General features: G+C 35.0%; 2 protein-coding genes across 2 annotated transcripts; one reads left to right on the forward strand and one right to left on the reverse strand.

The window, feature by feature from the left end:
* Window positions 1-205: 205 nt before the first annotated feature.
* Window positions 206-4,393, forward strand: LOC111015515 (ferric reductase-like transmembrane component family protein). The gene is made up of 13 exons (XM_022290568.2): window positions 206-733; window positions 835-1,000; window positions 1,106-1,268; window positions 1,356-2,165; window positions 2,382-2,477; window positions 2,566-2,681; window positions 2,773-2,875; window positions 2,977-3,065; window positions 3,140-3,308; window positions 3,382-3,495; window positions 3,587-3,715; window positions 3,799-3,877; window positions 3,976-4,393. Exons 1-13 carry the CDS (start codon window positions 391-393, stop codon window positions 4,080-4,082), a joined length of 2,484 nt encoding a protein of 827 aa, XP_022146260.1. The 5' UTR covers window positions 206-390; the 3' UTR covers window positions 4,083-4,393.
* A 7,692-nt stretch (window positions 4,394-12,085) lies between these two features.
* PRS (Homeodomain-like superfamily protein) lies at window positions 12,086-13,408 on the reverse strand. Its single transcript, XM_088121095.1, has 2 exons — window positions 12,960-13,408; window positions 12,086-12,477 (listed from the first exon to the last, which is right to left on the reverse strand). Exons 1-2 carry the CDS (start codon window positions 13,332-13,334, stop codon window positions 12,286-12,288), a joined length of 567 nt encoding a protein of 188 aa, XP_087977221.1. The 5' UTR covers window positions 13,335-13,408; the 3' UTR covers window positions 12,086-12,285.
* Between the last annotated feature and the right edge of the window lie 1,574 nt (window positions 13,409-14,982).

Raw genomic sequence — 14,982 nt, forward strand, 5'->3', positions numbered from 1 at the left:
TTTAAGCTTTCAACTTTTAGCCTAAATTTTAAAAACATTAAAAAAAAAAAAAGTAGATAACAAATATAAAGAAACACGGGCGAAAATAAATAAGAATCAAAATATTTAAAAGTTGAGCGAAAAAAATTGAAAATTATTTTGATAAAAAAGGAAAAATAAAATTGAAAATTTGGTACGAAATGGTTATTTAAATATTTATAAGTTCTCAAAAACTCTCACTGGACAGTCGAGTCTTCATCAGCCTCAGTCGGCCGGCCATGATCTTCCGCCTTCCTCCGAACACTCTGTTCATCTCTCAAATCACAAAAACTAGAGAATAAAAATACATAATCTCAAATCTGCAGCTCCTTCCTCCATTGTTTTCTGAACAGGTGCTTGAAGAGGAAGTCGATGGAGGGCTCAGATAAAACGGCGGAAGAAAATCCAGCAGAATGCTTGCTGGAGAGCATCGAGATTGATCGGATGGCTGACAAAAACGTCGAACTAAAAGATTTGAACGGGACGGTGGAGTTGAAGCAGAGCAGTTGTGGTGGCGACGTGAAGAAGACCGGCGGCGATTCTTCTCAGCCAACTGTCAGAGATAAAAGGCGACGGAAAGGATTTAATATGTTGAGGTTTCTGGAAGGTTCCATCGCCGGAAAAGAAGAGGAAGCGTGGAAGTCAATTGAGAAGCGGTTTAAGCAGCTAGCGCCTGATGGAAAACTTCGCAAGGACAAATTTGGAGCCTGCATTGGTGAAACTCTTTCCTTCTCTGTGTGATTAATCTCCATTTTTTCCCTCTTCTTTTTGGCTAAATTTGTATTTAGGAATTTCGGTTTGTGGTTTCTGTTTTAGATATGAAAAAGGATCCAACAGACTTTGCCGGGGAACTGTATGTTGTATTGGCTAGGAGAAGAGAGATTAAGGCAGAGAAAGGAATTACACTTCAAGAATTGAGAGTGTTTTGGGAAGATTTGAATAAAGATGACCTAGATTCGAGGCTTCAGATATTCTTCGACTTGTAAAATTTCTCTTTATATCTTTCTAATTCTCTATCCTCCTGAACTTGAATCCACGATTCTGAAGCAAACTTGAATCCACGATTCTGAAGCAACTGTGTTTTCAGATGTGACAAGAATGGCGACGGTAAGATCTCAAAGGAAGAGGTGAAGACGGTATTGGAGTGGAGTGCTTCTGCAAACAACTTGACAAATCTGAAAAAACAAACTGACACATTCGCATCTCTGATCATGGAAGAGCTTGATCCAGACCGCAACGGATTTATTGAGGTAATTCAAAGAAAGAAAAGAAAAGAAAAGCACCTTTTTCAGTTTCACCTTAAATTCTTCTGTAAGAACTGATGTAGCTTTAAACAGATCGAGCATATGGAAATTCTAGTAAAGGAGATGTGGAGCAGTGAAGAAGGGAAAAGGTTGCAGAGCCAAGATTCTAAACTTCAGGTATCGTCCCTGATTCTAAGCAAATATGGAACTCCAGCAAGCAGGTTTCTAAGGGAAACAAAAGAAATTATGAATGCGAATTGGAAAAGAATCTGGGTTTTCACACTGTGGGTAGCCATAAATGTGGGTCTGTTCGTTTGGAAATTCATGGAGTACAGGAACAAAGGGGCGTTTCAAGTGATGGGTTATTGCCTTTGTGTTGCAAAGGGAGCAGCTGAGACTCTGAAATTCAATATGGCTCTAGTTCTGTTTCTTGTTTGTAGAGGCACATTAACCATACTTAGATCCACCTTTCTCAGCTCCATATTCCCTTTTGATGACCATATCAAGTTCCACATGCTGACTGCTATAGCCATTGCAGTGGGCACTTTTCTTCATGTGATAATGCATTTGACCTGTGATTTTCCAAGATTGACCTCATGCCCAAGCAACAAATTCATGGCAATTCTTGGGCCAAATTTTGACTTCAAGCAGCCAAGTTACCCTGACTTGGTTGCTAGTGTTCCTGGTGTTACTGGAATCCTCATGGTCATTATAATGGCCTTCTGCTTCACACTGGCAACTCCTTTATTCAGGAGGAATGCCGAAAAGTTACCGCCGCTGTTTCGCCATTTGGCAGGCTTCAATGCCTTCTGGTATGCACATCATTTGCTTATTCTGGTCTATGTCCTACTGATCCTTCATGGCTACTTCATATACCTAACTCAGGATTGGTACAAGAGAACGGTACGTACATCGTCGTCGTATCACTGTTATCTAACGTCAGTACCTTCATCCATGTTAATAATATCAAGTTTAGGGTGTATAATCAAAACCATAGGATAATCAGGACGAATAATCTCTACTTTGTAATTGGTGAGCAAAACCATAGTTTAAATTGAACAAATCAGTGAATCATAGCAATGATCTCAAAATCCTTTTATCATTTATCTTCCTATGCAGACATGGATGTACATTGCAGTTCCATTACTTCTGTATGTGAGTGAGAGACTTATTATAAAATTCCACGAATTTTACCATAAAGTCAGTGTGAAAAAGGTACAAAGATCTGCAACCCTTTTATCTTTTCTTGGAAGTTCGGTTGAGCAAACTAAACAAATTCTTCGGTTGTGCTCGGATATTTCAGGGAGTAGTATATAGTGGAAATGTTCTAGCATTATACTTGGCGAAACCTTCGGGATTCAAGTACAAAAGTGGAATGTATCTCTTTGTTAAGTGCCCGGATATATCAAAATTTGAATGGTAATATCTCATATTTTAACTTAAAGAAGTTGATTATAGGGTGTTTGGAAGTTTGATTGCTTGAAATTGGGATTGTTTTCACTGGATACAGGCATCCATTCTCTATCACTTCTGCACCAGGAGATGACTATTTAAGTGTCCATATACGTGCAGTAGGAGACTGGACAAGAGAGCTCAGAAACAGATTTAAATCCGTAATACATATTTCTACGATCAAGCTCTTGTGCCTTCTATTCTTCATCACTGTTTGCTATTTTTCATCCATTTCTACGCACTAAATTCAGAGGAAATGCAGGTATGTGAACCTGAAAACACAAGGAAAAAGGGGGGAATTGTTAGACTGGAAACCAAAACGTTTTCGGATTACGTTCCTTCAGAATCAAGGTGAGAAAAAACTCGTCTGAATCTGCAACTGCAATCCCACAAAGTGATTAAATGGGTTGGTTCTGTATTTGCAGTGACAAATATCCTCAGATTTTCATCAAAGGACCATATGGAGCTCCAGCACAGGGTTACAAGAAGTATGACATTCTGTTGCTCATAGGCCTTGGAATTGGGGCTACTCCAATGATCAGTATTTTGAAAGATTTACTTAACCACATGAAAACAAATGAAAGCTCCCACTCTGTAAGCGAAGCAAATCTCAAACTGTGATCAATTTAGTAAAAAATGTTGTTGGAACTAATCCAAGCAAATGCAGACCGGATCTCCAAAGGTCCCAAAGAGAGCATATTTCTATTGGGTGACAAAGGAACAAGCATCATTCGATTGGTTTAAAGGTGTCATGGACGATATAGCGGAATACGACCAAGACGTATGTTGGAGATTTCAAACAATAAAATCACTCAATTCCATACTCAATCTACCAGCATTTAATCAACTTCACTTCATTTGAATCATTGCAGAAAATAATAGAAATGCACAACCACTTAAGCTGCGTGCACGAGGAAGGCGATGCACGATCCGCGCTCATTACAATGGTGCAAAGAATTCAGCAATCTAGAGGTGAAGTCGACGTCATCTCGGGAAGCCGGGTAATGATCTTGATACACAACTTACAAACAAAACAACAATATTCCCCATTTGGCTTGTGTTTTAATTCAACCCATTGTCACAGATAAGGACTCATTTTGCAAGACCGGACTGGAAGAAAGTTTTCAGAGGGTTGGCATCTACACACAAAGGTTCTGAAATTGGTGAGATTAGAATGGAGCCTAATCTGAACAACAAAACATTAACCAAATGAAACCTCAAGGAAAACAATTGTTAAATTCTTGTCTTGTTGGTGTTGCAGGTGTATTTTACTGTGGACAACACTCTCTTGTGAAGCAATTGCGCGAATGCTGCAAAGAATTCAGCGACAGCTCAACAAGGTTTCACTTCCACAAGGAGAACTTCTAGAGAACTTCAAAAAGTTAAAGAAAGCTACCATCTTTTTGAGGTAATTTCTCTGTGTGTTTTAAGTTATAGCCAACCATTTGGAAAGTTAATCGCTCCACTTCCAAGTTGGCTTGGTTTTTCCTTTAAAAAGAACAAAGAGCAAAAAGAAGCTTTATGTTCCACTATCCAGCATATAGTAATTTGTGCAGTCTCCCATCAACTTTCTTTGGCTGCTCTTTGTAATAATTGTGGCCTAACGGATATCGACTTCTATAAAGGAAGTGTATATATCATATGTTGCTTTTAAATCCATCACCCCACACTTATACTTCTTTTGGTTGGCCTCATTGAAACTTGAAACACGAGGTGTAGCTGTAAGCTAAAGTAGAAATGGTTTTTTTCCCAATTGGGTCATTGAATTTGATAGTAAATTGACTCGTTTGCCATTATCTATCTGAATAGAATAGAAGCGAGTCCCGCTTTGGCTTGTAGTCATTGTTCGTACGTATAAGGTGTTTACTGGTCAGGTCAGCATTATTTACCACTAACAACATTAATTTTTATGGAAGTGTAATATTTAGATGTTGACTGGCGAACAACTATCACTATGCTGACCATTGTTAAAAAAAAATATTCATCTGTATTTCTCCCTCATTTGTCAAACATTTGATAGTGGTGAGTATAAGATAAAACCTATAATCATATAAAAAAATATAGAGAGATTGGAATATGTAGATACGAGGGTTATTTGGTTATTTTCTCATAAATTTGTGTATGTATTTTTATCAACTGCATTTTATGTTAACTATAGGGTTATATACTTTTTACTTCCTAAAGTTTTGGTAATAAATAGTTACACTTTGGTCATTTTAAGTTCTAAAACACGACCACTTTAGACGGCTCAAATATTAAATTGATTCACAATTACAAAACTCAATTTGTGAATTAATAAGGTTAATTAGAAGAAGAAAAAAATACTGTGAGGACTTCGAACTCAAGAGTCTAAGATTTTCTATTTTTATCTCTAACAAATGGTCGTAACTAATAGATCTTTAAACCTTAAAAAGTATATGCTAAGACTTAATTTTCAATTTTGTGTCAATAGATACTTGAACTTTCATTCTGTGTGTCTAATAGATTCCTGAACATTTAATTTTATATCTAATAGATCATTGACATATTTGAAACTCATGTACCTATTAGAGGTAAAATTGAATTTTGCATATATTAGGATCTTGAATTTTTAATTTCATGTGTTTAATGGGTAGTAAATTAAAAAAAAAATGTAAAAAAATGTCAAGGAATTGGCACAATTCCAAGTCTATTAGGATCTTGAATAGTTAAAAAAATGTCAAAAAGGGCAAAAACTTAGACGTGTTTCGAAGTTCAAAAACTTATTAGATACAATTTTAAAATTTTAATTTAATCCCCAATTTATTTTCTTTAAACTTTAGGTGGACCATCATTAAAAAAAGGCAACTATTTTTAGTACGTCATTTAATTTTAAAATTAAAAGATAACAACATTTGTACAATTAAAGATAGTAAAAAACAGGTATATAATTAAAGAAACGAAAGTATAGAGAAATTGGAATATTTTGATAGGAACAGAACGACAATCATATTTGGGAGGCACTCAATTTTTTTTAGTATAATATGAAGATTTGAACTCTCGATCTTTAAAAAAGAAAAAAAATAGTATTAAATACACCTTCGATTTAAAAGGGTAATTAAAGCTAAGTATTGGCAAAAAGCTCTAATAACTAAAGCTAAGTATTGGCAAAAAGCTCTAACTTGACCTCCGGATGATTCTAAACCATTCCATCACCTATTAGCTCTGTTCTTTCTACATCCTTCAAAATCACCTTTGACAACGTGCCACTTTATTTCCCCTTCGATCTTTTCGTTTTTTTTTTGGCTAAATATATATATTATTTTAGTTAAAAATTTTGCAGTTTCGTCCTTAATATTTAAAAAGTTTTAATTTAGTTCCCGGTTTAACATTTTTTCTTTCCCATTTATGGCATTAGTAATATTAAAATTATTTGATGATAAATTGTTATGACATAATACTTAATAAATTTATAAAAAATTAGAAAATAAAAAATGTCGGAGGAAGCTTTCTACTTTCTCCCCCAAATAATCAGAGAAATTGGTAGAATTTTCAAATTTTCTTCCTTCGATTCCTACATTTCCATCAATTCACTAAGTCTTAAATCGGATAATTTAATCATGAAATAATTTCAACATTCTATTCAATTAAAAAATATTAAAACAAAAACCTACCAAACACTTTCAAAGTTTGGAGGAAACGATGGATATTTTTGAAAAAAATTATGAAAATTAAGAAATTCATAAAATTATTTAAAATTAACAAATCAGCGTCTTATATTTAGAAAAAAATTAATTCTTATTAATTGTTAATAATATTTTATCGAGATGTCTTTTAATATTTCGTCAATTGTTTACCCATATAAATGAAATATCGATTTACATTTTTTATATCAATATGGATTTAATAATAGTTGATTTAGACATGTCATCGAAAATTTAATATTATAGTTCAATAATTTAATATCTCGACCTTCCGAATTATCTCGAACTCGAGCATTACCTCAGTCATCACCACGGCCACATAGGAGGCCACGTGCTCGGTGCCACCTCAGTCATCACCACGACCACATAGGGCGGACATGCTCTCGACCACCTCGGCCATACGACAAGACAACCACGTCCTTCGCCACCACAGCCACACATAGGGCCACGCCCTCGGTGCCACCTTGGCCACCATGTCCACAACTGCCATGCCCTTCGTTGCCACCTCGAGCATTCACTCAACCTCGAACATTATCTCAACCTCGAGGGTTAACTCGGTCTCGATAACTATCTTGGTCTCGAGTGTTAACTCGGCCTCGAAAACTATCTCGATCTTGAGCATTATCTCGGCCTCGAACATTTGCTGTACCTCGAACATTATCTCAACCTCAAGCATTATCTCTGCCTCGAGCATTGTCTCGGCCTCGAGCGTTATCTCGACCTCGAGATCTATCTTAGCCTCGAAAACTATCTTAGCTTCGAGCGCTACCTCAATCTCACCTTACTTTAATCAAGCATAAAGTAACGATAAGCTTAATGCTCAAAAGCGAAACTTAACCGTGGTTAGGTATAACTAAATGCTACTTCCGAATATTTAACTACCCTCCACCTCATGCACCCCAACTCAAAAGTGGGGGCCATTTTGTTAGGGGTCAAAGCCCAGAAAAATAAAGGAAAGTTGGGCCCAAAACGGCCCAACCCATTACTCAACGACCAGCGCACAAAGCTATGTGCGCTGGCTTTTTATTGCGTGGCACATCGGGCGCATTGTGCGGTATTAACTCCACCCAGCCGCACAATGAGGGGTATGGGAGGTTGTGTGCGGCCCACCATCAAATGATGAGCCGCTTATTGGACACCATTTTGGGCCACCGCCAACATGGTACCATTTCAAGCCTTTTCATTGTGCAGATCTCAATCATGGACCCACTTAACTTTGGTTCGGTCCCATTATAGAGTGGAATATAGTGTGGGAGTTGACTTTAACATTCTCTCTTTGACTTTTCAAGGTCCATTCACGCTGCCAACAAAAGCTAAATAGAAAGGACCTCTGAGCTTTCAAGATACATCATTTCCTCTTAAACCACTTTTTACTTCTCTCTTCTTAAGTTCATATACTGACTTAAAGTATCGAAGTGTGGTAGGTCGAAATCATGCCGTCATCTACTCATCTTCTATTTTTTAGGTCGCTTTCGCCTCAACTCCCAACCAACAAGATCTCGTCATTCTTCTACTCACAACCTACTGAGTCTCGACTTCTCCTAACTAGACCCAACCTTTCTTTGATTACTCAACAGCCCATCCAGTTCATCGACTCCGAATCCAACCAACTTACCAAAAATTGCATCAACATTTGGGTTTTTAGATTTAAAGACTTTGGAACTCGATATTTTTGGCCAAACGAAGGAAGGGGAGGATATTAGAGTTTAATACTTTTGGTTAGAAACTGTTTTGTAATTAGTTATTTATTTATTTATTTAGTTATTTGTCTGGTTTAAGTTTTTTTTTTCTTTTTTAAGAAATGGTTTGAGTTTGTTATTTTTCCTCATCCACACACGTGTGTATATGTTGCTTTTCTTGGAGAAGTAAATAACATAGTAATTATCTCTAAAATCTGAAAAGGTCTTCGAACTTCAATTATTATTTTTGTATTTTTTAAATATAAATAAATTTACTTTTAAAAAGCGACTATTTTATTTTTTTTCATTTTGATTTTTATCTCATTTATTTCACAATCTTAACAAGATATTTCAATAATATATTTTAATGTAACTATAAAATTTTATTAAAGGTTGTTGATGTCAAAATCTACTCAAGTGTCATGAGTAATTTGAACAGGAGCTAGCGACGTATTGTTGGATCAACTGGAGACAAAAGACCTGCAAAAATAGGTAGAAGACTCCAACGTTCAAGTTAGTTTTAGGCACGAGTTGGACTGATCAGCTGTAGACGGATTTGCATACCTGATTTAGTGGAGTGAGTGTGTATTTATATGAGATGAAATAGGTGTGGTACCCGTCCCATTGGTCTATTCTACTATGCGGTGGGCTTTCACTATTGGTTGTACCAGTGGCCGAATTTACCATGCAGCAGAGCTCGGTCTCAGAACGAGAGCCCAAGATTTTTTTTCCCGACCTGTCAGCTCGGCGTGCACTATTCTCTCAAGAGGGAGCTTCACTGCAAGAATTTTCAAATTTGATGACGAAAGAAATCGTCGCTGAAGATCAAAAAATTGTCGGTAAAAAGGTTATGAAATTTTTTCGTCGCTATAGCCCCGTGGCAAAAGGTCAAGATTTTTCATTTTTCTTCCGTTTTTGTGGGATTTTTTTTTTTTTTTTCCGAGGCAAGAGTATATGGAAAACAAGCTCCAGTAGCACTGCAGTTTGACAAAACCTCCAGGATTTAAATATGAAAGTGGAATGTTTCTCTTCATTAACTTCATATAATTTTCACTTAAGATAATGCTTGGAAGTTTAATTTAATATTTAATTACTTGAATTTGGATATATATGTTTTTATTTTCACTGTATACATTATATTACAGGCATCCATTTTCTATCACTTCTGCACCAGGAGATGACTATTTAAGTGTCCATATACGTGCAGCAGGAGATTGGACAAAAGAGCTCATCAACAGATTTGAAAACGTAATACACTTGTTTCTTTTGTGGCATTATAAAAACAACAACAATTTATTCATGTGTTAATTTACAGGCACGTGAACCTGAAAATACAAGGAAAATGGGGGGAATTATTAGAAAGGAAACCAACCAACTAAGGTGCATCAAAACTCGTTTCGTTTGGGAATAATATATATTTACTTCTTGATTGATGAGCAAGAACCTCCTAGTAACTATTGTTACGTTTTTTATAACTAAGAAAGACAAATGTAAAAAGGGAGAGATAGAAAAACGAGAAGAGATTTTCTTTTTCTTTTTTTAAATTCGTAGTTGTCAAATTTTTAGGGGCGTTCTAACACGAAATTCTTGTCGTTTGTGAGGGATCTAATATTCGAAAATGACTTAATTATTAGGTTGTTTTCTTTTCATGTAGGCAATACTTCTTCATTGACGGGACAACATGAATCTTTGATTGCCCACCATTAAATTTTTTATCAGAAAGGTGTTCATATTCTTACAGGTAAAAGATTTACGGTTCTAATGTGTGTTTGCAGCAGTAAATGTCCTCAAATTTTCATTAAAGGACCATATGGAGCCCCAGGACTAAATTACAAGGAGTATGACATCAAAGCAAAACTCCAAATGATCAGTGTTTTGAAAGATTCATTAAACTCTTTTAACAATATTATTTAGTAAGAATTCTCTATTTAACCAATTAGGAACATTTTTGTTAAAACTTTCCATAAATAAAGGTAGTTTGAGAAATTTTCATTAATTCAAAAACCTTTCTTTTCAAACTCCTAATCCAAGCGAACATACGAAAAGGGAAAGGATTCACCACCCACCGATGCTACTTCAAAGGTCTTGAAGAGAGCATACTTCTTTATTGAGGGACGATCGAAGAAGATTTTTTTGAATGGTTTTAATTGGGCGTCATAAACGACGTCGCAGAGTACGACAATATAAATATATGTCTCGAGATGGTCGTCTCTTGAAGAAACGAGAGACGACCACTGTGCTTAAATATATTTTATTAGCTCGTCCAATAATCATTATCATTATCTATGTAAGTGATGTAATGGTGTCATTTGTCCCATTAAAGAAAAAACATTTATATAATTAAAATGAAAGAAAATACAGAGATATTGGAATATGAAATATGTGTATGTGTCAGCGGGGAGTGTCAAGTCTGATAGGTGTGTGTAGATAGAAATAGAATTGTACCATTTTTGTAAACCATTGACTTTCCCCTCTCAAACTGAAAGATTCTAAGCCATTCCAAGAGTACTGACCTAGGCCCTCGGTGACTGGTGACCGGTGAACCGCCGGTGACTGGTGCGGTCGCCACATCAACATCAACAATCTTATCCCTTATTTACCCTCTGTTCCACACCTTCCAAAATCACCTTTCATAATGTGACCACTACACAAAATATGTCATTTATTATTATTTTCTCTATCCTTGAATCTTAGCATTTTCTATCAAGATCGCTTCAAGGTTCGAGGATAAAACCTCTTAATATGTGATACCAAAAAACCTTATATTCTTACCAATATGTAACTTTTGGGGGCGAACTATATAGTTTATTATTTCTGCATTGATTATATAGGTTTTAAAATTTGCGTTATTAGGAGTCTTAGCTTTCTTTTAAACATGCTAAATCGAACATAGTTTTAGTGGTTAAGACACCTATTTAGGTTGAAACTTTAAATTACGAGTTATATTAAATACTTTTTAAAAGTTTATGGACGGGTAGTTAAACACAATAAATCCAAAACTATTTATTTATATTTTTAATTAAAATACTTTTACTTAAAACTATTTATTGTAGAAATGCTACCGTATACTACACTCTTGACTTGAAATATTAATATTAGGGTTATTGAAACTGAAACTTGAAATCTTGCTATTAAAATGTTGGCTTACAAGACAATAAAACCAAGTTCGCCCCACACGGTTGAATTCGTCAGTCAATTTTAGGGTTTGTTCAGTAAACATTTCCTATCCTTTAAAACTACAATAAAATCCTAATAACTTTTCCTTTAGAGAAAAAGTTAATTAAAAACCCTATTTTTTTTTTTTTTTATCTAAGAACGTGGAAAAAATGAACTTGGTTCTTTTTAACAAAAAAAAAAATGAAACAAAATCGTGGGCAGAACCCTAATAATGTATTTAAATGTAATATTTGAGTCTAGTATAAATATTTTATAATGGAAGCTTCTGTAACAATAAAAGAGGATTTTAAATTTATATTCAACCTATCAACATTTTCATCTACGTTTTTATATGTCTATATGTTGGAGTTATTAATAATAATAATTGTTGGAGAACATATAATGACGCACCACATAGCATGACAAGGTTGGCTTAAAGCCCGAAGTACAATATTATGAATATATCAGGTTCAACCTATGCGTGAACTTTACGGGTTCGATCTATATTAAAACCAACCAAGCAAGTAACATAACTGTTGAATTTAAGTCGATATTCATGAGACATGCAAAGTAGCTGAGTAACGATTCTCCATTTATAAATGTCTGTAAATATACATGTACTCACTCCTTATATAAGTAGGCGAAATCAATTACTCGACTTGAGATTAAATTGTTTTGATTTAGTCTAACTTATTCTTCCAAATACTCACCTCTATTTTGTACATCTTCTTGCTTATTCACGATTCTTGAGACGAGCTAGATTTTGGTTGAAACAATAATTTTAAAATTATTTAAAAAGACTGCAATTTGTTTAAATTTTTGGACAGAAACACAGGAGAGAAAGGGAAAGATTTGGGAAAGCCGAGGCAGAATGTGAATAATGGAAACTGTGAAATTTAAAGTAGTAGAAGCTGGGGAAACGAGGTTTTCGAAAGGGCAAATCAAATCTTTGTTTGTGTCCCCAAATTTTACATTTGTACATACATAGCATCTCATATTATGACACCATTTAAAACCCTCACCAACCTACACACTCTATCCTAATCGGTTAGGGTTTCTTTTTCCTTTTTATCCCTAACTCTGCCGTAACTTGTTCCCGCTACCGTTTTCTTCTGCCTTCACGCAACTCCCACTCACCGGAAACAGTTCCAACGTCCGAAGACTCCCTCCACGACATGTCGTCTCTTCATCTTCCACCACCATCATCCGATCATCGCTGCAACCCTCCACCTTCGTCGTCGCCGACGCCTCCTCCCTCTCCACATCCTGCAAACCCAAAACATCACCTTTCTTATTAAAGATACATAGTAATCTATTAATTTAAGCTTTCATATTCAATGTGTTTAATATTAATTTTTTATAAGAGATTAATATTTTTTCTTAATACGACACGTGGAGGTGGGATTTCGAACTCGTGACTTCTTGGTCAGAGTTATATATCAATTACCGTTGAACTATACTCGTTTTGGCAAGATTATTAATATTGATTCTCATTGGTCTATTTTGTCATTTCCAAGTTCATAAGAAAAAATATATATACACTGTGGAATTTAGTGGTGATTTTATAATCTTAGCATAATGTCATAATGTCATTTGCTTCTCATTAATATACTAATTTTTAGGTCCACGAAATGTAATAAAAATAAAAATAATAAATATATATATATATATATATATATATATATATATATATATATATGATACCTATTAATATGAGTTAAAATTTTTGAAGGGCGGCAATAAATTACCTCGTGAACAAAACACGCAGGATTAGTAAGCAGGGGCTGTTGCGGCACTCGCTGGTGGTGGTGAAGAAAGTAGCACTGGAAAAACTGGTTGTCATCAAAACGGTGGCGTTTCAACAACATCTGGTGGTGCTGGAACTGGAGCTGCTTAAAGAGCTTCCTCCGCAGCTTCTGGCGGTCTCTGGCCTTGTGGTTCTGAAACCAGTAGAAGACGTTTTTGCCCTCAATTTTCCCATACAACGAAAGATGGGAAGTTATGTGCTGAATCTGCGTGGCATTGGGAGTCTTCAAACCATTGCCATAAATCTCCTCCAAAATCATCACCTGTTCCGGCGTTGGGCACCATCGAGATGGCGCAGAATTAGAAGAAGGGGACATTTTTCTAATTATTTTTTTCTTTTTTTACATAAATTTTGTTTCTCCCTTTTTCATGAGCTGAGGAGTTCGGTACACGGATGTGTGTGTATATATAGAAATCAAAGGGGGTCTGTTTGTTGACCAAAATATCCAGTGGGTAAAAGAGGGAGAGAGACAATGAGGAGGGATGATGATAAAAGGGAGGGGCCAAAGGTGGAAATTTTTTGGAAGGGCTAAAAAGTCATACTTAGACAGAGAGAGAGAAAACCCAAAAAAAAAAAAAAAAAAGGAAAAAAGTAGTGGTGCAGTGGTGTCATGCTTATGTTTCCCTTGGAGGGGCATTCATCTCTAGATTTCAGGCCCTACGTACAGAGAGAAAATGAAACCAAAAACAATTATTTGTATAAATTAACTGCACGCAACAAACGGTACACTACTGATCATCGCATTAAACACCGAAAAATTAAAATACAAATACATATAAAATTTAAGTTTCACATCGAGAACTAAATTAGATACATGTTGGAGTTGGAGAGATATTAAAAAGTCGTTTGTCACATCCTATATGCTTTTTAGATTTTAATTTATACCTTTCTATTAGTTTAGTTTAACATTTAAATGACATGTTACTATATTTATTAGTCTTAGTAGAGAATACTTAAGAAACAAGTCGCGTCGACTACAAACTACACTAAAAATGGAGTCTATGTGATGTCTGAGTAGAGAAGAAGAGTATATGGATGAACAGATACCACATATGTATGAGAAGGATCATGAAATCATGAAAGTATAGTTAAAAATTGCTTAAAAGAATTAATAGTCACTATCTGTACCAAACAATATACATGTTATTTTTTTTATGGTTGGATCGTAAATTAAAGGAATAGTTTTTGCTCTTCAAAATTTTAACACCAAACTAAAATAGTTGGTTTAAAAAGATGATTATGTCATCAATGATCAGGTCATAGTATGATTACACGCCAGTTTCCTCAACGGAATGAACAAGACGGCCAGTAGCTTCGGACTTGGGGCTTCACATCTCAGAACTCGTTTTCCTTCTTTATTTAAAACGCGCGTTGGCCCCACGGTACCCGCTTCAACAATATCTCCACATGTCCGTGATCCACACGCGCCAATCGTATTAGTTATTACAATTACACCAACTCCCACACTTCCCAAATCAAGATTAATCCCCCAATATTCCACGTCACCAATTAATTGTTTCTTCTTTTTCTTCAATTAATTAATTTTTCGTCCGATCAAATAACTACTGCATTGAAAAGAAAAGGCAGACAGAGATTTTTTGTTATTTTATTTAAGTTTAAACAACATTTTACTCATTTACTTTCTGTTTTTGATTGTTTTGATACCTCCAACTTATTTATTTTAATCTCTATAATTTTAAAAATCGATTAATTTGATCTCTTTTTTTTTCTTCAATGCAATTGTAAGGCGACATGAAACTAAATAATTGGTTTGAAATATAGTTATTAAATATTTTACATTATATAGAATTAATATTATTTTTTTAACAAGGTCTAAAATGATCCCTCTTTTCAGGTACGAAGGTTAGAAAGTATAGATATCAATATTAACACATTTCTACAATAATATAATATTATCTACTTTCAACATAATTATCGTAGTTTTATTCCAAATCACGCACCTA

The sequence above is a fragment of the Momordica charantia genome (assembly GCF_013281855.1).
Source record: "Momordica charantia cultivar OHB3-1 chromosome 2 unlocalized genomic scaffold, Mcharantia_2.0 BLBB01000002.1, whole genome shotgun sequence".
NCBI classification, from domain to species: Eukaryota; Viridiplantae; Streptophyta; class Magnoliopsida; order Cucurbitales; family Cucurbitaceae; genus Momordica; species Momordica charantia.

What these genes read in the sequence shown, in the direction of transcription:
- LOC111015515 (XM_022290568.2), top strand. Translation starts at nt 391, where the DNA reads ATGGAGGGCTCAGATAAAACGGCGGAAGAAAATCCAGCAGAATGCTTG. An exon ending in TCAGAAACAGATTTAAATCC is followed by an intron (nt 2,876 to 2,976) that starts GTAATACATATT and finishes GAGGAAATGCAG; the next exon opens with GTATGTGAACCTGAAAACAC. An exon ending in CAAATGAAAGCTCCCACTCT is followed by an intron (nt 3,309 to 3,381) that starts GTAAGCGAAGCA and finishes AAGCAAATGCAG; the next exon opens with ACCGGATCTCCAAAGGTCCC.
- PRS (XM_088121095.1), bottom strand. Translation starts at nt 13,334, where the DNA reads ATGTCCCCTTCTTCTAATTCTGCGCCATCTCGATGGTGCCCAACGCCG. An exon ending in CTGCGTGTTTTGTTCACGAG is followed by an intron (nt 12,478 to 12,959) that starts GTAATTTATTGC and finishes TTGGGTTTGCAG; the next exon opens with GATGTGGAGAGGGAGGAGGC.